The 23,426-nt window shown below is 35.8% G+C and overlaps 1 protein-coding gene across 2 annotated transcripts; it reads right to left on the minus strand.

The window, feature by feature from the left end:
- Positions 1-314: 314 nt before the first annotated feature.
- LOC112038199 (flowering time control protein FY) lies at positions 315-21,632 on the minus strand. Of its 2 annotated transcripts, XM_065773892.1 has the most exons (18): positions 21,247-21,632; positions 19,816-19,907; positions 18,563-18,631; positions 18,290-18,394; positions 17,063-17,158; positions 16,892-16,974; positions 16,679-16,750; positions 16,506-16,603; positions 11,914-11,973; positions 11,761-11,821; positions 11,590-11,677; positions 11,359-11,422; positions 7,965-8,043; positions 5,423-5,512; positions 4,265-4,353; positions 3,381-3,928; positions 2,114-2,362; positions 315-723 (listed from the first exon to the last, which is right to left on the minus strand). In XM_065773892.1, the coding sequence occupies exons 1-18, from the start codon at positions 21,452-21,454 to the stop codon at positions 652-654; spliced, it is 2,223 nt and encodes a 740-aa protein (XP_065629964.1). In that variant the 5' UTR covers positions 21,455-21,632; the 3' UTR covers positions 315-651. The 2 variants fall into 2 exon arrangements, with proteins under 2 accessions (XP_065629964.1, XP_065629963.1); XM_065773891.1 differs by lacking the exons at positions 16,506-16,603; positions 16,679-16,750; positions 16,892-16,974; ... (3 more) ...; positions 19,816-19,907; positions 21,247-21,632 and adding exons at positions 12,469-12,566; positions 12,642-12,713; positions 12,856-12,938; ... (1 more) ...; positions 14,254-14,358; positions 14,527-14,599.
- Positions 21,633-23,426: the final 1,794 nt, after the last annotated feature.

Here is a 23,426-nt window from a genome sequence, read left to right on the forward strand (position 1 = left end):
AACTACAAGCTCTTGGCAATTATTTTTAAGTTAGTACATAGACATGAAACAACAAATGTGGGCATGGTTATTTAGAGCTACTTAACACCCTAAAATAATTTATTTATTGCATAATTCCATAACCTCTATTTCATTTTTATTTTCTATTAAAAATACTAAAAAGTTCAAGAGCTCCTATTAACAATTGGGTAATAGATCATATCAAGGAAAACAAACTGTGAGGAAGTTTGCCATGTTTGGAGTTGGGCTGCTCTATAAAAAAATTGTGTAACAGTCATGCAATTGATCCAAGTTGCTTTGGGAAGGGGGAGGGAAAAAAAAGGGTACTTTTGAACCATTCTCATTGATATAAACCAGCCATACAGCAAACAAGATGAAGAGCTCAACCACATGAGAATCCTATCAAATTAACAAAATACGATGAATCTATAGCTCAACTAAAGGAAATTCTTCAAATATTTGAATGATTTCATAGACTAAAAATAATAATGAGTTATTGACCAAGGACTACCCCCAAAAAAAAAAAAAAAAAAAAAATGAGACAAAATGAGAGGAATAACACTGATACAAATTCTCTCTGAGAGGATTGCGTTCTTCTGGGATAGATGGCAGCGGTTGCAATGAAAAAAAAAATCCGATGCAAAAAATGGTCTACTGAGGCGCTTGGCCATGAGGTGGCGGACCTGGTGGTGGAGGTGGATGCAGACCAGCTTGATTCCCAGACTGTAATAAGCAAGAGTAGAACACATTAGTTTCAGCCAGACTATTTTACAATTGCACACAAGCCCCAATCTCAGGAAGGTCTTGAAATAGGACCCTCGGCTGAGTCCAAATCTTCTGCCCCACTTTTCTTGTTCCACTCTATACTCCACCAATAAATATTTGCTACGTGTTCACCTAATTAATTAAATACTACTATTAATTAATAATTTTAGTATTAATAAGTCAATAATGATAGTATTTAATTAATTAGATGAACACGTGGCAAGTATTTATTGGTGGAATATAGAGTGGAGCAGGAAAAGTGGGACAAAAGATTTGGACTCCCCCCGACTTCACAACATTGAGTAATACATTTACTACCTATAAATTTTGGCAAAGAATGCCACCCCCATCATCAATGATGACCAACAAACCAATGTTAAATAACAAATCCCCCCACTCCCACTTATTGCAAGTAAAAAATAATAATAATAATTAAAAGAAGTAAACATGATTCAGATCAGGCAATCTATAATGCTACAAACCTCATAACAAATCACTATAGCTAACGGTAGTGATTAATATATTGGTAAGATCTGAACTACAAACCTAAACAAAGTCAACCCCACCCTTTTCCACTTAGAGCCAAGGTTTTCCTTTTTCTTTCAAGGCATTGGAGATATTTATACACACACACACGCTCTTAACGTAGAAAACCTTTCTAAAGAAGAGCTTTTTGGACTTGCCTCTAACCAATAAAACCTATAGGCAATTGATTCTACCCGCCAAAAATAGTAGCTGGATAATCTAGCAGCCTTCACCTAACAGGCCAAGCCATAAAAGTAGGGAAGGGCAGAATGTGATAGTCATAACACTGAAGTCAAAGCCAGGGGTTATTTCATGTCAAAATGCTAATGAAAGATCCTTCCTAAGGCAAGGTGTAAACACGAAAGGATCTAAAGATAGTTTTTTTATGTATGATTAAATCTACCCCTTTACACTTATACAATTGAAGCCTAAGATAGTTTTTTCATGTATGATTAAATCCACCCCTTTACACTTATCCAATTGAAATTTTATAGCCATGTACTCACCACTATTAACCTTTATACACAGTATTCTCCTTTTTTTTTTCTTTTTCATTTTATAACCGATAATAAGTACTCTTGGTTCCAATTTCCAATCCAAGTCCCACAAAAATCAAGGCCATATAGAAACAATGATAACTTTAGCGGGCTAAATAACAAGAATGTTGAAGCATATCAGTTTTTGAAAACAAAAAAGGGGTTTTAGCTAGGGATTTTTGAAACAAGAACAGCCGCCAAAAGCAAGAAAATTTTATAATGTTAAAAGCTGTCCATAAACTCCTACAATTAGCAGTTCAGAAAAACAACAAACCTCTCTATCTTACCTGGTAGGGATTATACCCTTGCATCATTGACATTTGTCCAGCTTGTGGCCGGTTAAATGTCCCACCTTGAGGATACATTTGGGGCCCACTTGCATTTGATGGTGCCTGCATATTTGGCAAGCCATTCGGAAAGCCTCCAACCGGAGGTACTCCACTTGTAGACAAGGGTCCGGAGTGCATAGGGTTCATGCCCATGAAATGGCCCTGTGGTAATGGAGGAACAATCTGATTCATTGTACCTTGCATACCCTGAAGTGGGATTATTTTTTTCAGTACCAATAATAGAATTTTTCAAACATGAGAAAGAGGTATGCACTACGCTCAATAAGCAACACCCTTGAAACTAGCAATGATGAATGATTTTTCTGAATAATATGTGAAATGAAAAGTCACTAGGGTAGTTTGCAAGTATACATTACAGAGAATCATGTTGATGAGTGATGACAGTACAAATCCATAGAGAAAACTTTTTGAAAGTATAACCTTCTTCAAAAAGCTACATGCCACATCAAATTATAAAATGATTTTGATGTTGTCACACACAAGCATGCCAGTAAATATCCAATGCCATTGCACATAGTATCATCCATCCACAGAAAGAAGAGACATCATAAGAGAGTGGGGGAGGGTGAACTGTTGCAGATAAGCCTTATAACCATTACTGTTAAAAAGGAATGGTCCACTTTGAATCCTCCATTTCACAAATTGTTTAATTTGAGGGGTACACCTTTATGTGGTGGGGGAACTGAAATGCTTGAATACGATAATTTTGCCAATACACACATCTTATTCACATTCAGCTGAAATAAAACAAATGCAAAAAAAATGGAGTTTCTAAAGGACACCCAGCAGCACCTAGTAATTAGTACGAAGCAGCAAATGCAGACCAACCAACAATCTTCTTTTTTTAAGTGAGAGCACACATTTGCATGTGAAGCCTTGCTCACAAGCAGATCAAACTGACTGCCACACTGGAAATACACGCATCTTATTCACATGCAGCTGCGAATAAAACAAATGCAAAAAATGGAGTTTCTAAAGGTGGCCCAGCTTGAGGTACTTCAAGGCTTGCACTAAGCCTGGAGAATAAAGTGTCCTAGTAATTACTAAGCAGCACATGCAGACCAACAAACAATCTTCTTTTTTTAAGCGAGTGCACACATTTGCGTGTGAAGCCTTGCTCGCAAGCATATCACACTGACTGCCACACTGGAAACCTGAGTTTCAAAAGGTTAAACAAAAAGTAAAACTGCACACTAAATCATACCACTGGAGGCATTGACAATGGATGTGAGGCAGGTCCTGATGAAGGCATGGACATCGATCCTGGCATTGAAGATGGGATTGATGAAGGCATACCAAGTGGGGACATTTGGGGTGGTGGGCGAGGTAAATGGGGATGCGGAAGCAACGGTAAATGAGATGGAGGCTGTAGCTGTCCCATATTTGGAGGGGGCATAGGCAAAGGAGCCATTTGTTGTGGGAGTGGCTGGTGTTGTTGGTGGTGGTGTTGTTGCTGGATCTGTGGATTTTGTTGATATGCTTGCTGTTGATTGGAAGCAAGAAGAGAGGGATGTGGACCAGGAGGGAGAGGAGGAGCCCCTAATGGCATTGAAAGTGGAAGAGGCTGCTTTTGCTCTCCCTGAGCTGATGCATCAAGAGGAATTTGTAATGGCATCGCAACTCCAACACCAGGAATGGTTCCTTCATTTCGAGTCAACCCAGGAGGAAATGGTCCTGGAGTCGCTGGCCCTTCAGGTACTGGGAAATTACCAGTCATGCGACCACCAATAACAGGGTTTTGCTCACCATAACCTGATACAGATGAAAATACTAAGATGATGAGACATGTTCCCCATTTCTACCTCAATTCTGAATTTTCATAAAATTTTTACAGTTCTACTCAGGAATGTATAGCATACTTTCCCATAAATTCACAAACACCTTAACCATACACCAAAATGAATTGGAAGTGGAAAAAAGAAGAATAAAAATTTCCATTTTAAGTCATGACAATACTCGAGGAAAGTTTTTACTTTCCATTGGACCATACAGTCCAACAAGTCAAATTTGGAATATTGAGCCCGATAAACCCAATCACGGAAGACCAAAGGGTCAGCTCTCTAGGTGGATGGGGAAGGGAGTTACAACCTTGGGCCTGACCCATGCTAAATTTATCACGAGCAGTGTCTCCTGGCCTATTTCTGCACCAGAACTTTGTTGTGTGATCATTGCTACCACTGCAGAAGAAACCACACAAGTTTGATAAACAGCTGCAACTTGATGACGTATGCACCAATATAAAACTAAAACATAAATATGAAAAAAAACCTACAGATAGTTAATTAAAATAGAAACAACATGAGGCCTTCAATAGAGCTCCCCTTGATTTATACTCTACCAAAGGCTGCCTTCATTGGCATTACCTTTTTTGATGACTAGGAACCCCCAGACCCCACTTATTGGGGCTGGGGTAAACCTAGATACAAACACAGGTATCAGGCAAGTCCAGGACTCAAATACAAGACCTTAAGGTATAACACCACTAATACAGTTAAGACCATTTTTTATAAATACGATAAAAAAAAAAACCACAAACTTCTTTATTTACTTGTCTAAAAAAACAAAAATCACAAACTATTTTTTTCCTCTAGGTAAATCACACACCAAAGGAGATTTGAAGTCCCACCTTTGCCCGCAACCCAATATTTATGAGGGTGGAGTTGTCATTTAACCCAAAGGCCATTGGCTATTATTATTTAGTATTAAAAAAAATTATATAAAAAAAAAACCCAAAAAAACCAGCTAGCTCAACGTTTGTTCTGTTAATTTATATCCTTCACCATAGCCAGCAAACTCATGGCCAGAGAAATAATTTAGGACAGGCCCTAGCCGATAAGGCATTGTCATATAATTTTCTACTCAACTTGAACCTTGAAAAGTCATCTAAAGAAGAAAGCAATGTATCAATTTGGTCAGGCCTCTAAAATCTTTGGCCATATTATATTCTTTTTTGAAGCACTAATTTACTACAAGTTATTTTCCTTAGATAACCATAGTTAAAATTTTTTCAATATTCATGTGTTCTCTAATTTTCTTTCTCCCCCATAAAGGATAAAAAAAAAAGTAATTAATTCTGTTTATAAGTATCATAGAATTCACTCTAAATGAATTTAACATCACATATTCTAATAATGGTTGACTATCAGGAAAGATAACAAAACAAGGCCACCGTAAAAGATTATTCATAACTCTAAACATATAAATAAGGACTGCCAAAATGATCATAAACAAGAAGACTGAGTTCACCTGCAGAGAAGATATCCAATAGGATGCCATGCAAGGTCCCACACAGCATTATCATGTGCATTGGGAATTTCTACCTGGGGAGTTTCATGCCTGTGCAACAGAAACAGTCATAAGATACCTTCACTTTTTTCTTTTTCTTTTTTGGTTTTTTATGTGTAAGTTTTTGACCCAAAGGGAAGGAAAAATAAAAAAGAAAGGGAAGGGGGAGGGTGGATTCAAACTAGTGACCTCTGCTTCATGAGGATCAAAAACATTGTTAAGACACAAATTTCCAGCAGGAATATACACAGAGCATTAAGCATGTAAATAGAACCCAAAGAAACCCAAATAGGAAACTAAGAGTATTAAGAGGACTAGTAGGTGACATCACTCATCTATTTTGGTCATACAAAAAGGGGAGCAAACACATTAAGTTTGGCCGCCTTCCCTCCTACAAAGAATATCACAAGTTTTTCCAGTATGTTTGCTATATAAATTGGTATTGTAAGAAGTGACATGAAATTTGTGGGAAGGGAAGATAGCATACTTTTAATGAGAGTGATCCTCCTCACCTCAAAAACTTAACACCTATTTTATATTCACCACATTCTGTCATAATCAATACACAATAGTTGATCAAGTCTCCCATATGCATTTCCCCTTATTTTATACTATTTTTTTAATCCAAATTCTTTTATTCTCAACTATCAGATGTACCCTAATTCTCTCTCCTCTTTTCCCTCATTAGAAGAGAAATACACCTATTTGAATTCTATAAGACCTCTATGCAAACGATCTTACTTTATGAACATGTAAAATATTTACCAATAACAAAGGAAAATAAACCAGTGATAGAAGGGGGTGTGCGCTAAAACACCTCCTAAATCTTACATTCTAATATTGAAAAGACAATGAGACCATGTACCACAATTTAAGAATCCTCTCTCGTAGACTTACACTCTTGAAGAGTACTCTCTCCAGTCTTCCTACATACTACCTATCCCTATTTAACACCCCTATAGCTGTGGATGACAGATTGGAGTGTATTTAGAGGAATTTTTTGTGGGGGTCTTCGGAGGAGTGTTTTAAACATTCTTTGGTGGCTTGGGAGAAGGTGTGTTCACCCCTAGAGACGGGTGATTTGGGGGTTAGGAAGTTAGTTCACTTCAACCAAGCCCTTTTAGGAAAATGGTTATGGAGGTTTGGCCAAGAAGGAACTCATCTTTGACGGAGGGCTATTGCCACCAAATATGGAGAGGGCCAAGAGGGGTGGTATACTAAAAAATGCAGAAGGGCCCACGAGTGTGGTCTTTGGCATGGTATTAATGACGGTTGGGAGAGGTTCTCCAAACATTTGGCTCTTATGGTGGGTGATGGCTCCTGCATTCTTTTTTGGCATGATAGGTGGGTTGGGGATACCTCGCTTAAAATGCTCTATCCTCAATTATATGCGTGTTCACATGACAAAAAAGCCTGCATTTCTAAACTATTGGGTCATCAGGAGGATGGGAGTAATAGATTCTGGAACTTGAGATTTTATAGGAATTTTCATGAGAAGGAATTAGAAGTTGCTTATTCTTTCCTAAATTTCATTCAGTCTAGGATTCCAAGAGGCTTTGGGTGTGATAGTCCCCATTCGTGTCTTAAAGGGAATGGTGAGTTCGATATTCGGACTTTTTATCAGAAGCTCAGGGGCACATCTCCCTCTAGATTCCCTTGGAAGGGGATTTGGAAAGTCAAGGTTCCTAAAAGGGTGGCTTTCTTCTTGTGGAACGCCGCCCATGGTCAGATACTTACCTTAGATAATTTGATGCTTTAAGGCCTCCCTTTGGCAAATAGGTGCTGTATGTGCTACTATTCTATGGAATTTGTGGACCATCTTCTCATTTACTATCCTGTAGCTTATTCTTTGTGGGTGCAAATGTTACAAGTTTTTGGGATTCAATGGGTCATGCCAAGTTCAATGCAGAGTTTGGGATTTTGTTGGAGTAATTGGTTGGGGAAATTTTCCTCGGACATATGGAATATGGTTCCTGGCTGTTTGATGTGGGTTGTTTGGATGGAAAGAAACAGGTGCTCTTTTGAGGCTATAGAAAAATCGCTTGATCAGTTACAAGCTCTCAACCAAAGTACTCTTTTTGAATGGGCTAGGTGCTGCGGTTCCTCAAACTGTTCTTCTACTAGAGTTTCTTACCTCCCTTAGAAGTGCCCCTTAAGTTGCTTTCCTTTATTCTGTTGCTTCTGTTGTTTTTGTTTGCTGCTTTTTGTGTTCACCATCATGAACACCTTGTATTTGCTGTTTTTGTTTTTTCTTCAAGTTTAATATAATTCTTATTACTAACATTACTAAACAAATCCAAAATAGGTGAATAGCAATAGGTTTCCTCCCTTAATATGGATTATTTCTTGTAAAAAATGTTCAATGCACTGCACAGGAAGGAACAATGGAAGAATACAAGAGGTAAAACATGAAGTCATTACACACATTTTTAAAAACCCTAAGGAACAATAAATTCTATGCAACCAGTAAAGGAAACTGTCCTGAATTAATAAAATACTTTACCCAACAAGCCAATGGAAAATGGACCCGTCAAAACTCCCACTAACAAAGTATTCCTCGTGGAATGGGTGCCAAGCCAAAGCTGACAATTGAAAACAAAAATGCAACATAAGTATCAATGTCTCAAAATTAATTTTTTTTTGGGAGGGGGGGTGGGGGGGGTTGTGCAGAAATTAATGTCATGCATATTACGCAAGAAATGCATTAGCATATAGTGCAGAAATTAATGTCATGCAAATCACGCAAGAAATGCATTAGCATATAAAACAAGTGAGCTGTTAGTGATGTTGGTCAAAAACTTGCTCATCAATAGCTTTGCCGCTAGTGCAGAAGCACGACAACCCTAACTTTAGTCCACAATCAAATAAGACCTCAAACTTCAGCAGCATGGTTAATAGGCAGTGCCACAATTGTGAAGAGCTGTTTTGTCTTATGAATAAGACTCACACACACAGCTGTTAATTTGACAAAAAAAAAATCCTGAAATATTTTTTAATGTATGCATCTAAAGGTAATAGCAACAGATTAGCATGAATGTCCCCCCCAACCCACTCATGGTCCAGTATCAGACTATCAAAACACATGGGCCCAGTGCAAATTAAGTAACTTGCAAATTACTGAACAAAACCACTCCAATCTTCTATTTTTAGCAGCCAAAGCCAGTTAAATGCATCTTTTCAGCAAATTTATATGACATTTTCAAGTAAATAGTCCACCCATACTAACTTAGCCACAAAGAATGAGTTGCTAAAAATAAATGGCAACTAGAAACTGCAACATTTTTTATGAGTGATGCTAATTTCTCATGCGAAACAAACCACTTTTGAGGTTATATTATACCCTATGAAGCACTGATATGGCTATGGGATATAAATACAATGCAACCTGGATCACACGTCAATTCTTATAGATGTAGAATCTGATCCAATCACTGATATTCGCCATGATTATGTCTAGCACTTCACTCAACCAAGATTCAGATTCCAAGCAGCTAATATTTGACAATAAAAATACCCAGCCCCCACCAAGATCATTTCAGCAATAACCTCAATCTTATGAATTATTTTTGGATCAATATACAGCATAAGTTCCTTTTAGGGTATGGTAATGGGAGAGTTTCTTGGGACATTCAGTTTCGTCACTTAGTGAATGATCAAGAGTCACTTTCTTTGGATTCGTTTTTGGTCTTGATCTATTCCACAAAGGTCCGGGGTGTTGGTGCTGACAAACTTTGTTGGAAGCCAACCTACAGCCGAGGTTTCAAGGTGAGTGGGTATTATCATTCTCCATCCCCATCTACGGTCATTCCCTTCCCTTGGAAAATGGTGTGGCAATCTAGGGTTCCTCCTCGGGTTGCTTTTTTCTCTTGGACTGCGGCGCTAGGCAAGATTTTAACTATAGATAATCTTCAGAAGAAGCATTTTGTTGTTCTTGAGTGGTGTTTTATGTGCAAAGGGTGTGGGGAATTTGTAGATCATCTCCTCCTTCACTGTCCTATTGCTTTTGAGATGTGGAGTATGATCTTCTACTTGTTTGGTATTTGTTGGGTGATGCCGCAAAGGGTAGCGGATTTGTTGGATTGTTGGTCTTGCAACTTCAGGCGACGTCTTAATATAGTTATTTGGAGGATTGTACCGCACTGTTTGATGTGGTGTATCTAGAGGGAACGGAATTCGAGAAGCTTTGAGGATCGCGAACGGTCCATTCTTGAGTTTAAGTCTTTTTTCTTTTCTACTCTTCTCAAATAGTGTTTGGTTTTACCTTCTTTTTCTTGTATTTCCCTTTCTGGGTTGCTTGATCATTGTACTTTGTTTTCTTGATATTCTTGCCTCTTTCGTACATTTCCTATGTACAGGGCCGTGTTCTTTCAATAAAATTTTAAGTTACTTATCAAAAAGGGTATAGTATTTAGTTTAAATAGTTACAGTTTTCAAAACCTATCATTATTCTCGAAATGTACAGGGCCGTGTTCTTTCAATAAACTTTTAAGTTACTTATCAAAAAGGGTATAGTATTTAGTTTAAATAGTTACAGTTTTCAAAACCTATTATTATTCTCTCCATACTACTCCGTAAAAATTAAAATGCATGTTTGTTCCCTGTTTAGGGAGGAATTTTTAAATTACTTCTTTTTTATGTTATCATGTAGTCACAAGACAACAAATATAATGACTATACTTTGTAGACTTAACATTAGTGTCCTGACAGACTTTAAGATATGTACAAGATGCAAATCCAAAGATTTATCAAAGACAGCAACCAGATAGAAAACAAATAGTAATAATGATAATAAGGATTAGACACAACTTCTTTTTTTTTTTTTTTTATAATCAAAAAATGGGTAGGGGGGGCCGACAAACATGGCAATCCTACCTGAGCGTGACCATAGTAGCACTCTATCCGCTGGGTCCGAAACCTACTAGGGTGCAGGGGGACACGGTGAGCCATTGCTTCCCAGCCCCACGAGGGACACTAGTGATCCTAGGCTGCCAAGGTAGGCAACTCCATGCAAGTCCATATTCGGACTCGAACATGGGACCTCACCCTTGGCGCATCTTTGTGCATCACCTAACACCACTAGACCACACCACCTCGGTGGTAGACACAACTTTTTTTTATAATTATGGATTAGACACATCTTTAATACAATGATTGAGGGCAGGTTTCAACCATGTCCTTACAGTTAGGCTTTAAGAAAATTTTCTTCCCTAAATTTTCTAATTGTAGTAATTAAATCCAATCAAGGACTAAAATTATCAAATTTCAAGGCTCTATGAGAGACCCTGTTAATTTAAAGTAGGTAACATGACAATATCAGGAATCCCAGCCACTACCTTTAACCACCACCATTGGTGAACATCAAGTATTACTGAACAATAGTAGCTTTCAGCATTGACAAATGGTTCACATTTGGAATGGGTTTACTGCTTTCACAATCACATTACCGGTAATTCATTAAAAAGCCCTTTGAAGAGCCACATTTGGAATAGGTTAACTATGTTTTCAGCATTAAATACCTAGATTACTTAAATTATTATCAACAACACCACCAACACAGACTTCAGAGTTTTTAAAATGCATTTGAGGCATATGATATTTAGAAACCCACATCGCTATATTCAAATCATGATATGATGCCTAAGTTAGAACGGGAAAGTCCCATATAATTAAGGAGCAAAAAGAAACGCTAGAATGTAATAACAGCAGAATAAACAATGCAGGCAATGCAAAAACCTCATAATTTTCCATCACAAGTACATGGTTTTATTCCATATATTTACAAATGCTCACATCAATTTGCAACATAGTCAAATGCTTTAGTAAAATTAACATAATAAATATAGCATTTTTACTCAATTCTTTTCATGCAAGGACTTGTACAGAAGGCTGTCACTTACCAGTCACATCTTTCCTATGCCCACGGAAAGATTCAAGCTCCTTCATAGCCCTAATGTCATAGAGCTACAAATGCAGATGCAACAACATCATTATGAGAGAGAGAGAGAGAGAGAGAGAGAGGAAAAGTGATTAAAAAGGATAGTTATAAAAAATAAAAATAAAAAAGTAACAGACAATATAGGCCCTATCAACTTGACTGACAGTTTTAAAGTGAGAAACATGTTATCAACCTTAATGATTTGATCCTTTGAAGCAGTTAGCACCCAGTTTCCATTTTCATTCCATTTGACACAAAGAACCATGTTTTTGTGGCCATGGCTGCAAACAAAATGTATGAGTCCTCATAAGAATTCAACTAATTAACTAGACTAAGGGCTTAACAATGAAAATATTGTACTGACAACGAACAAAGCTCTCTTCCCGATTTCGCATCCCAGAGTTTCACAAGGTTGTCTTTACCACCTACATAACAACCAATCAAGCAGCGATAAATTTTTCAATTACAACCTACATGAAGATTTTAACAAAGTTCACAACAGAGCTGTAGTAAACACCTGAAACTAGCAGAGATTTTGTAGGGTGCCAGTCAACGCTCTTCACATCCCAACCATGGCCTGCCTGAGTTCAAATCCCACATAGAATATTCTTAGGTTACTTCGTGCACATTTATATAACAATAAGGAACATAGTAAAGGAAGAAATTTTACATGCAAGCAAGAATAAATTTATCACATTGTTCAGCTAAAGAATAAGAGGAACAATCTGTTAGAAGAATATGAAAACAACCAATCCCACCAAACGGGAAACTACATATGTGTGAAGCAGGTACTAATGGACATATATTCCACACAAAAAAAAAATCAATTAAAATATATATATATAAGTAAAAAAATATACTCCAACAAAAGAACCAAGCTTCATTTATCCCAAAATGCTCTGTGCCATTGCATGTCTTCAGTAGGAGATGAAATCAGACATAACTGCAAATCCGGAAATCAGTAAAATGGGATGGAGAGTGCGGTATTTGGTTCAAAACCCAGTGGGTGCATGTGTAACTTTAATGAAAAAAGTTATATTTTTCATTCTTTTGAGTCTTCAAAGCACATTACCGGACAATGAACGCTCTTCTTGGCACCGCGCAAAATCCCAAACTTTAACAGTTGTATCATCTGAGCAGGAGCAAAACTTCAGGTCTGTCCTACAAAAGCTGTTCAAATAGTCATAAATAATATACCTCATGGAGAATACTCATCTAGAAAATATAATACATAAGGTTAGCTACCTTAAGTCCCGGACAGATTCTTTATGAGCAGATTTATTAGCCTTAACGTTATTCATGTTGTTCTGCCAATACCTAGAAATGCCCACCAAAAATCCAATACATTTGTAAATTTGAATGAAGTCAAGTTTTCATCCAACAAAATTCAAATAAATATTTTTTTTAAAAAAAATTGTGGCTGAACAGCACTGCAAATTCTCTAAAGATATATATTTACTTTATTGCGCCCCCATCATCACCAGAAACCATCCAGTTGTCATTATGACTCCATACCATTGACCTGATTGCTTGATCATGGGCCTACAGAGTAGAAATTCCAAAAGCCATCAACATGGCTTCTATTTCACAGCAAAAAAAGGAGAACATGTAACTTTATACAATTATGTACCTGAAGAATCATTTCAAAATTAAATGACTGTCCATTCCAGAGAGTGAATTCTCCACTTTGAGAGCCTGTGATTAGTCGCCTACCTGTAGGAGTCCACTTTGAAAGAAGAAAAAGAACACACATCAGAATGACAGCAACTCAGTTAACAGCAATATAGTTATACAAGAAGACAAAAATTATCCACACAATGTTTGGTCAGCACTCAGCAACCAAAAAGTAAAATTAAAATAGCTAATATGCCAGCATCAAAATATGTATTAGGACATACCATCTAACTGGTCTCATTCAAAATAACTCCATAATAGTCGCATAAGATTTATGGATGACGTTAAGACGCCCCATTTGCTTATATTTCCGTATTTTAACATCTATAGGTCACATTAATTTTACCATTAGCCAAAAATAACACTAGTTTGGGGCAGTAGATTGTAGGACATTTTAGTATAAAACCTTTTTTAATATAAGCATGTTAATATAAAACTATAAATCAAGGAACTCATGACTTCATAAGTGTGCCAACAGACGTAAGGAGAATCTACCAATCATCCCTTGGGGCCCACTTCAAATCCTGGGATGATCATCTTATTGTCAACAAATTTACTTCCAGGATTCCCCAGTGAACCAAAGCAAGGGGAGGCATTATAATCACAGAGCGCACATCCAAGTGGCAATTTTTCTGCACCACTGCACTTTTCTTTTTTGGGACCATTTTTCTCGCATCAAAATTGCTTGAAAACACATGATGTTGATCTTTCTTTCTTTCCCTTTTTATTGTATCAAATACATTATGTATTTTCAAACTAAGAGAGACTTTATACTATACTAAGTCTATAATCCCTTCTACCTTACTCTAGAACACAGTCAAAGCCATGCCCAAGCTACCAAGTGCAAGCCATATTAACAGTATTTTGCCTCCATATCATTTGTAATTACAACGTTTGCATGTTCATAAAACCTTTCAACAAATTGGTGTATCCATGTAACACACATAGGCTCACAAATGTGTTGTTAGTTGTTACACAGATTAAAAGCATCCAACAGCTAACATGCTTATTTTATAAAGACAAATCACTCCAAACTCCAAATAGAAATCCATCAACACTCATTAATGAGAAAAGGTAGATTTCAAAAAGAGAAAAGAAACACATTGAGATGAAAACAAACAGTTAAGAAATATTATTTACTAAAGTATATAATTTGGGGAAATTAAGTTTTGTCCCAACTTACCAAAACCCGATTAATCGAACAACGGTTTTTGTTCAAAGATGTATGTACAAATTTTGCGGCAAAGCTTGTAGATGGATTATCTGAATATGCAACTGTTGGCAACATCTGCACCGAGGATTAACACGAGATAAAATTTTAATATTTTAACTATTGTCAATGAACATACACCAAGTTCAGAATAATGATAATTCCACCATCAGGCTTAAGTCAACCAGGTTTTTTTCAAATTACAACAAAATATATATAGTGTGGATCAAATGGCATGCTACTGACATCAATCGCTGCAGCTGGGGTAGGTTGCAATGCTGTCCTGTCCCTTGAATCTCGCTGCCACATACGAATCTGCAGAGATGTTGATGTAAAATAAGTTACTCAACCCCCCGTACGAAATCATTAAAAAAAAAAAAAATACAATTTATACCAACATCCCTCAAAGGGAATCAGAGACTGAAAATGAAAATAGATACAAGTCAAACAATAAAAAAAACAAAGCCTTAGTCCCAAAACTTTTGATATCAGTTATGGATCATAACAAACTAATCAAGGTCAACCATATGTTCCTTCTCAGTCATTCTATCACGTCCTAAATCAATATATCATCTTTTACTACTTCTAAAAATGTTATTTTAGGTCTCTCTCCATCATTTCATTCTCTCAACTTGAATCAAATGACTCGTTCTCACTGGTACATTAATTGCTCTCCTTTGCACATGACCAGGCCTTTCAATTGACTCTCCTCATCTTTTCATTGATAGAAGTCATCCCATCTTTAAATGAATGACTTCATTTTGTAACCTTTCCTTGTATTTTCACTTATCCATCTTAACACTCTCATTTCAGGTACACTCATTTTATCAACATGTTACTTTTTAATAGCCCAACATTCAATATGATCCATCAATAAGAAAATTATTAACTCCCATGCAATAGCAAAGTAAGTAATGCAAAAACAGAATACACTAGGACGTGGAAATCTATTGCACAAGGAAATACTTCACATTGATTATCAAAATAAACCATCTAAAAGATAACCAAAAGGTGTGTTGATACTATCAAAGATAGTAATTGTGTTGACAGAGAACTAGAAGATGTGAAGTCACATAGGTAGTATGAACTTTTGATTGGCTTAGTTATAACAGTCAGCAGTTACTGGCCCATTTGGTAAGATATTTCTAGTAACGTTGTTTAAGTGTTGTGAAAATACGTGTGGGTAAAAAAGTATTGTGAAAATACGTGTACTATTGTTTAAATAACAGTACCAAACAAGCCCTTATTCCATGAATTTACTCAAACTATAATAGATGACTCCTTAGTTCAGAATTAGATCCTTAAGACAGATCCAGCCAAATCCACAAGATGCTTACAAAAAAAAAAAAAAAAAAAAAAACCCACTTTGACACCATTCAAATATGATCTAAACAAGACACACAATAGATTTGCTCAATAAAAGAAAAAATAAAATAAAAAGGCCAGTGAGAAAGGTAGTGACAATGAGGAAAAGGTAGTTTCTTAAATTCACCTAATCCCTCGAAATTTCAACATTAGTTTCTTCATCCGTCTGTTGCAGGACAACAAAATCATATAATATGGGGGAAGAGAAAGGCCACACTTGGTTCGGAAAAGGCATATAAAGAAAACCCAGAGGAAAGAAGAGAAAGAATCCAACGGAACACTTGCATCATGGGATTTCAACAAAATCCATATGACATATTTTGGTAAAATTTCATTTCAGATAACAATTGATGCCCATCCCAACTAAGACATCCCATTAATGATAAAGATAACACAAGTGTCAACAGAAGAATTCATACAAAATGTCAAAATTTCAACAACAAAAATATGCCACGTGTAGCTGAGGTGTGACAAGAACTTCAAATATAACCCAAAAATATGTGGATGATTTTCCATGACAAACATTANGAACCAAGCTTCATTTATCCAAAAAAAAAAGGCTTTATTTATTTCATTGATGTATAGAATGTTTTACACAAAACAATATACAAAGAAACTTAAAAAAAGAACCATTAGACGCCTTTTTATGCATCATATAAGTTCATCTCAAGCAAACAAAGGCTTGCTCTGTGCCATTGCATGTCTTCAGTAGGAGATGAAATCAGACATAACTGCAAATCCGGAAATCAGTAAAATGGGATGGAGAGTGCGGTATTTGGTTCAAAACCCAGTGGGTGCATGTGTAACTTTAATGAAAAAAGTTATATTTTTCATTCTTTTGAGTCTTCAAAGCACATTACCGGACAATGAACGCTCTTCTTGGCACCGCGCAAAATCCCAAACTTTAACAGTTGTATCATCTGAGCAGGAGCAAAACTTCAGGTCTGTCCTACAAAAGCTGTTCAAATAGTCATAAATAATATACCTCATGGAGAATACTCATCTAGAAAATATAATACATAAGGTTAGCTACCTTAAGTCCCGGACAGATTCTTTATGAGCAGATTTATTAGCCTTAACGTTATTCATGTTGTTCTGCCAATACCTAGAAATGCCCACCAAAAATCCAATACATTTGTAAATTTGAATGAAGTCAAGTTTTCATCCAACAAAATTCAAATAAATATTTTTTTTAAAAAAATTGTGGCTGAACAGCACTGCAAATTCTCTAAAGATATATATTTACTTTATTGCGCCCCCATCATCACCAGAAACCATCCAGTTGTCATTATGACTCCATACCATTGACCTGATTGCTTGATCATGGGCCTACAGAGTAGAAATTCCAAAAGCCATCAACATGGCTTCTATTTCACAGCAAAAAAAGGAGAACATGTAACTTTATACAATTATGTACCTGAAGAATCATTTCAAAATTAAATGACTGTCCATTCCAGAGAGTGAATTCTCCACTTTGAGAGCCTGTGATTAGTCGCCTACCTGTAGGAGTCCACTTTGAAAGAAGAAAAAGAACACACATCAGAATGACAGCAACTCAGTTAACAGCAATATAGTTATACAAGAAGACAAAAATTATCCACACAATGTTTGGTCAGCACTCAGCAACCAAAAAGTAAAATTAAAATAGCTAATATGCCAGCATCAAAATATGTATTAGGACATACCATCTAACTGGTCTCATTCAAAATAACTCCATAATAGTCGCATAAGATTTATGGATGACGTTAAGACGCCCCATTTGCTTATATTTCCGTATTTTAACATCTATAGGTCACATTAATTTTACCATTAGCCAAAAATAACACTAGTTTGGGGCAGTAGATTGTAGGACATTTTAGTATAAAACCTTTTTTAATATAAGCATGTTAATATAAAACTATAAATCAAGGAACTCATGACTTCATAAGTGTGCCAACAGACGTAAGGAGAATCTACCAATCATCCCTTGGGGCCCACTTCAAATCCTGGGATGATCATCTTATTGTCAACAAATTTACTTCCAGGATTCCCCAGTGAACCAAAGCAAGGGGAGGCATTATAATCACAGAGCGCACATCCAAGTGGCAATTTTTCTGCACCACTGCACTTTTCTTTTTTGGGACCATTTTTCTCGCATCAAAATTGCTTGAAAACACATGATGTTGATCTTTCTTTCTTTCCCTTTTTATTGTATCAAATACATTATGTATTTTCAAACTAAGAGAGACTTTATACTATACTAAGTCTATAATCCCTTCTACCTTACTCTAGAACACAGTCAAAGCCATGCCCAAGCTACCAAGTGCAAGCCATATTAACAGTATTTTGCCTCCATATCATTTGTAATTACAACGTTTGCATGTTCATAAAACCTTTCAACAAATTGGTGTATCCATGTAACACACATAGGCTCACAAATGTGTTGTTAGTTGTTACACAGATTAAAAGCATCCAACAGCTAACATGCTTATTTTATAAAGACAAATCACTCCAAACTCCAAATAGAAATCCATCAACACTCATTAATGAGAAAAGGTAGATTTCAAAAAGAGAAAAGAAACACATTGAGATGAAAACAAACAGTTAAGAAATATTATTTACTAAAGTATATAATTTGGGGAAATTAAGTTTTGTCCCAACTTACCAAAACCCGATTAATCGAACAACGGTTTTTGTTCAAAGATGTATGTACAAATTTTGCGGCAAAGCTTGTAGATGGATTATCTGAATATGCAACTGTTGGCAACATCTGCACCGAGGATTAACACGAGATAAAATTTTAATATTTTAACTATTGTCAATGAACATACACCAAGTTCAGAATAATGATAATTCCACCATCAGGCTTAAGTCAACCAGGTTTTTTTCAAATTACAACAAAATATATATAGTGTGGATCAAATGGCATGCTACTGACATCAATCGCTGCAGCTGGGGTAGGTTGCAATGCTGTCCTGTCCCTTGAATCTCGCTGCCACATACGAATCTGCAGAGATGTTGATGTAAAATAAGTTACTCAACCCCCCGTACGAAATCATTAAAAAAAAAAAAAATACAATTTATACCAACATCCCTCAAAGGGAATCAGAGACTGAAAATGAAAATAGATACAAGTCAAACAATAAAAAAAACAAAGCCTTAGTCCCAAAACTTTTGATATCAGTTATGGATCATAACAAACTAATCAAGGTCAACCATATGTTCCTTCTCAGTCATTCTATCACGTCCTAAATCAATATATCATCTTTTACTACTTCTAAAAATGTTATTTTAGGTCTCTCTCCATCATTTCATTCTCTCAACTTGAATCAAATGACTCGTTCTCACTGGTACATTAATTGCTCTCCTTTGCACATGACCAGGCCTTTCAATTGACTCTCCTCATCTTTTCATTGATAGAAGTCATCCCATCTTTAAATGAATGACTTCATTTTGTAACCTTTCCTTGTATTTTCACTTATCCATCTTAACACTCTCATTTCAGGTACACTCATTTTATCAACATGTTACTTTTTAATAGCCCAACATTCAATATGATCCATCAATAAGAAAATTATTAACTCCCATGCAATAGCAAAGTAAGTAATGCAAAAACAGAATACACTAGGACGTGGAAATCTATTGCACAAGGAAATACTTCACATTGATTATCAAAATAAACCATCTAAAAGATAACCAAAAGGTGTGTTGATACTATCAAAGATAGTAATTGTGTTGACAGAGAACTAGAAGATGTGAAGTCACATAGGTAGTATGAACTTTTGATTGGCTTAGTTATAACAGTCAGCAGTTACTGGCCCATTTGGTAAGATATTTCTAGTAACGTTGTTTAAGTGTTGTGAAAATACGTGTGGGTAAAAAAGTATTGTGAAAATACGTGTACTATTGTTTAAATAACAGTACCAAACAAGCCCTTATTCCATGAATTTACTCAAACTATAATAGATGACTCCTTAGTTCAGAATTAGATCCTTAAGACAGATCCAGCCAAATCCACAAGATGCTTACAAAAAAAAAAAAAAAAAAAAAAACCCACTTTGACACCATTCAAATATGATCTAAACAAGACACACAATAGATTTGCTCAATAAAGAAAAAAATAAAATAAAAAGGCCAGTGAGAAAGGTAGTGACAATGAGGAAAAGGTAGTTTCTTAAATTCACCTAATACCTGCATATATCGCACAACAGTGCTAGTATAATCAACTGCCCTCCTCTGGGTAAGCTTCCTCATTCGTTTTGCAGCAAAACTATCGCCATGTGCTGCAACAACCATGTGTTACTCATTTAAACAAAATTAACCAAAGGAACAATCATTATGGTCTAGACCATCAACATTTTGTAACAAAGTTCTATCAATATTCTCAATAAGAGACAAAACCATCATAATTTTACACCTTCGCCTCAATTTATAAAGGTCCAAAACTGTAAGGCTAATAAACTTGAGGCTTTACAACATGGTAGGATCTTGCTAAGCATTTCCTCATACCTTGAGACTCATAAAATAATTTTATAAATATATGTTTATTTGACAGAGGAGATAGTTTCAATACAATGAAATGTGCCAGAACTGGTATTAAAGATTAATATCTGAAGTTCAACAAATCTTTAAAGATCTAAAAAGTATAAGGAAGGATACTCAGTCTTTTTTTTTCTTTTTTTGATAAGTAATGGAAGGATACTCAGTCATCTAATTGTACAAACTACAAATACGGAAATACCTCAATAAAAGACTGTTAAATAACACCAGGAGCAATCAAAACCTTCAGAATTCCTACTATTTCTCCCTTTCCATAACCTCCATGATACACAGTGCACACAAAGGAACAGCCTTCCAGATTCTTGAACATCTGAATCAAAGTCTTCAACATTACCCAGATACTCCAAAGAATGAAACCACGTGACCAAGTACCCTTGCCACTAAACTAAAACAATGAAGTAAGAGATGCTCAGTCAATCGACTCCCCCACAGCTTTTGCGCATACAACACCAATTAGACTAGCCCAAAACTTAAGCATTATTATGCACACCCAAGGTGTAAAGGTCAAGGAAGAGGTGTTTATTATAAAGACTTTCACACCATAGGTCATGAAAAAATCAAACTCATAAGCCATCCTCAATATATAAAAAATTCAACAAGTCACCCCATAATCTCTCCCCGTTGTATTTTTTTTTTTTTTTTCCTTATAAAATTTACCTATTCTTTTCAATTTCTTTCTCATTGACTTAAATTTAATATTCAAACCTTAAACGACAACAAGCTCCTCAGAAAAGCAAATGCAACTTGCCTCATATCCTCCATACATAAAAAGACATCATTGTATCATACTTAATAAATCATAACCCATTTTTTAACCTCAACCCATCAAAACAACCATCTTTTAATTCTAAATTTCCGTTATAACCAAAAAATAAACCATATCCAATTTCTTAAATTAAAACGCTGAAAGTAAAGGATACCCATATCTTGAAATTTAGTACATTTCACTCAATTTAGAACCATATGTAAAAAAAAAAAAAAAAAACCATAAATTTGGGTTATTGCTAATTTCTTTAGTAATGAAAGCAAAGGAGAGCAAAGAAAGAAAGAGAAACCCATTACCGTCGTACGGCGGAGGAGGGCCGGAGGGGTGGTGGTACTCTGGATTGAGTGTACTGGAAGAAGCGGAAGGCTGCCTCATCATCAGCAGCGGCGGCGGCGGTGGGCCTCTGTGAAAGTCTCCGCCTTGCTGTTGCTGTTGTTGTTGCTGTTGCTGTTGCTGTTGCTGCGGATTGTACTGTTGGTGCTGTTGAGGATCACCGTACATCATATTTGCGATGAGGTAGGTATTACTGGAATCGAATTGAAATGCGAAAGACCAAATTGAGAGAGAGAGGAAAATGTAGAACTGGGATGGGATAGAAAAACCCTAAACCCCCAAATTGAGAGAGAGAGAGAGAGAGAGAGTGAAGAAGCGGGAAAGAGAGTGGGAAGAGAAGACTGTGTGTGTGTGTGAGAATGTGCACGTGGCTTTTAAGAACTTGCGCGTGACCCTCACCTTTTTTTATTTTTAACGGCTTTTATTGTCTCTAGATTTTAGTTACATTTTGACTTACTCATGAGAGAAGGGCACACCATTTTTCGTGCTCCAAAAGTGTAATGAAATTGTACTTCTTTTTTAATGAGTAAACTCTAACATGAATATGAGAAAATAAAGTATCATTTATCGTGCTTTAAGAGTATCTAAAAATTACTTTTATGTATAATAAAAAAAGAGTAAAACTAGTACTGCAACTATTTTCACAACTTTGTCACAAATTATCCACATGATAATTTGTGAGTAGTAAAATTGTAGACCCACCATTTTTTTCATCACTTACAACTCGTCGCGTAGACAAGTTATAGCCAAAATTGTGGAATTTATTGTTGTAGTAGACATACTCATAGAAAAATGTATACAATTTACAAATGTTTGCTTAAAAACGACCCACAGTTATGTAAATTTACAAATTTTCTATAATAATCAAGTAAATTTATACTAGTACTATTAATTTTTTGTTTAATTTTTTATTAATTCTCTACATATCTTGAGAATAAAGGAGGAAAGTAAATAATGGTTTTTGCAACTTGTATGTGAAGAAAGAGAAAGTATTTTAAAAATCAAGAAATTTGTATATTTTAATGAAATGTAATGTAAAATAAATAATATAATGTGAGATATTTTGAAAAGTGAGTATGTAAAATAAAAAAAATAAAAAAATAGATTTGTACACTAAAATAGATAAAGACAATTTGCACGAACTTATGAAAATGCTCTAAGTTATATTTTGTTTGCATCAATAATTCTTCCGTCCATGTTTTCCATTAAGTGTCACACGTGTTTAATTCGTTCAATAAAATTATGTCACGTAATGTTTGTAGTCTAAAAAAACTTTAATTATTAGACAAACTAAACACACATTATAAACTTACGTGACACTCAAGGAAAAATATTGAACCTATTGATGAAAATAGAATATAATTTCAAGCATAAAATCCGAATTATAAAAATCTAAGATATATAAAATCTAGAAACCCACAAACTTTAGGTGTATTAAGCATGTTTATCACTCTAAAAAAAATTTTAAAAATGATTGACTCCAAAGGTTCAAAAACGTCCATGTTTGGCAACCATTTAATAGAAAAACTATCTTAGGGTTTAGGTTAATACCAACGAGATCCAAAACTTTAAAGGCATGTGTTGGTTGCGTTGTTTAAACAACATTTTTTGTTGTTTAAACAATATAACACGTATTTCCACAACACTTAAATAACATTACTAAACAGACTTTTCAAAAGTGACCAAGTTGGTCCTGAATACAATCAATCTCTAAATGGCATTTAGGCCCGTTACTCATTCTCAGCTTCTCCCATCTTCTCTCTCCCACACGCTCTTTATTCTCTCTTACCCACAATGGCAAAACTACCATCTTGCACTCTCTCTTCGAATCAGTGCCATGAAAACAATTGGCTAGGAATTTTCGAGCTTTTCCCTCACCACTGCTGCTGTTGTTCCTCACTAAAGGCTCCGATCAAGTGCAACCAACACTAGCTTTGGTGTTCCTCTCAGCCATGGAAGAGAGAGTTTGCATTTGTGCTTCTGTTTGGAATTGGGTTTGAGTTTAGGCTTGTGTGCCAAATGTCAAGGGAATGTTTGGCAAAGAGAGACTCACGACCTCTAGTGCAACCAACACTAGCTTTGGTGTTCCTCTCAGCCATGGAAGAGAGAGTTTGCATTTGTGCTTCTGTTTGGAATTGGGTTT

The sequence above is a fragment of the Quercus suber genome, unplaced genomic scaffold (assembly GCF_002906115.3).
Source record: "Quercus suber isolate HL8 unplaced genomic scaffold, Cork oak 2.0 scaffold_82, whole genome shotgun sequence".
Classification (NCBI taxonomy): domain Eukaryota; kingdom Viridiplantae; phylum Streptophyta; class Magnoliopsida; order Fagales; family Fagaceae; genus Quercus; species Quercus suber.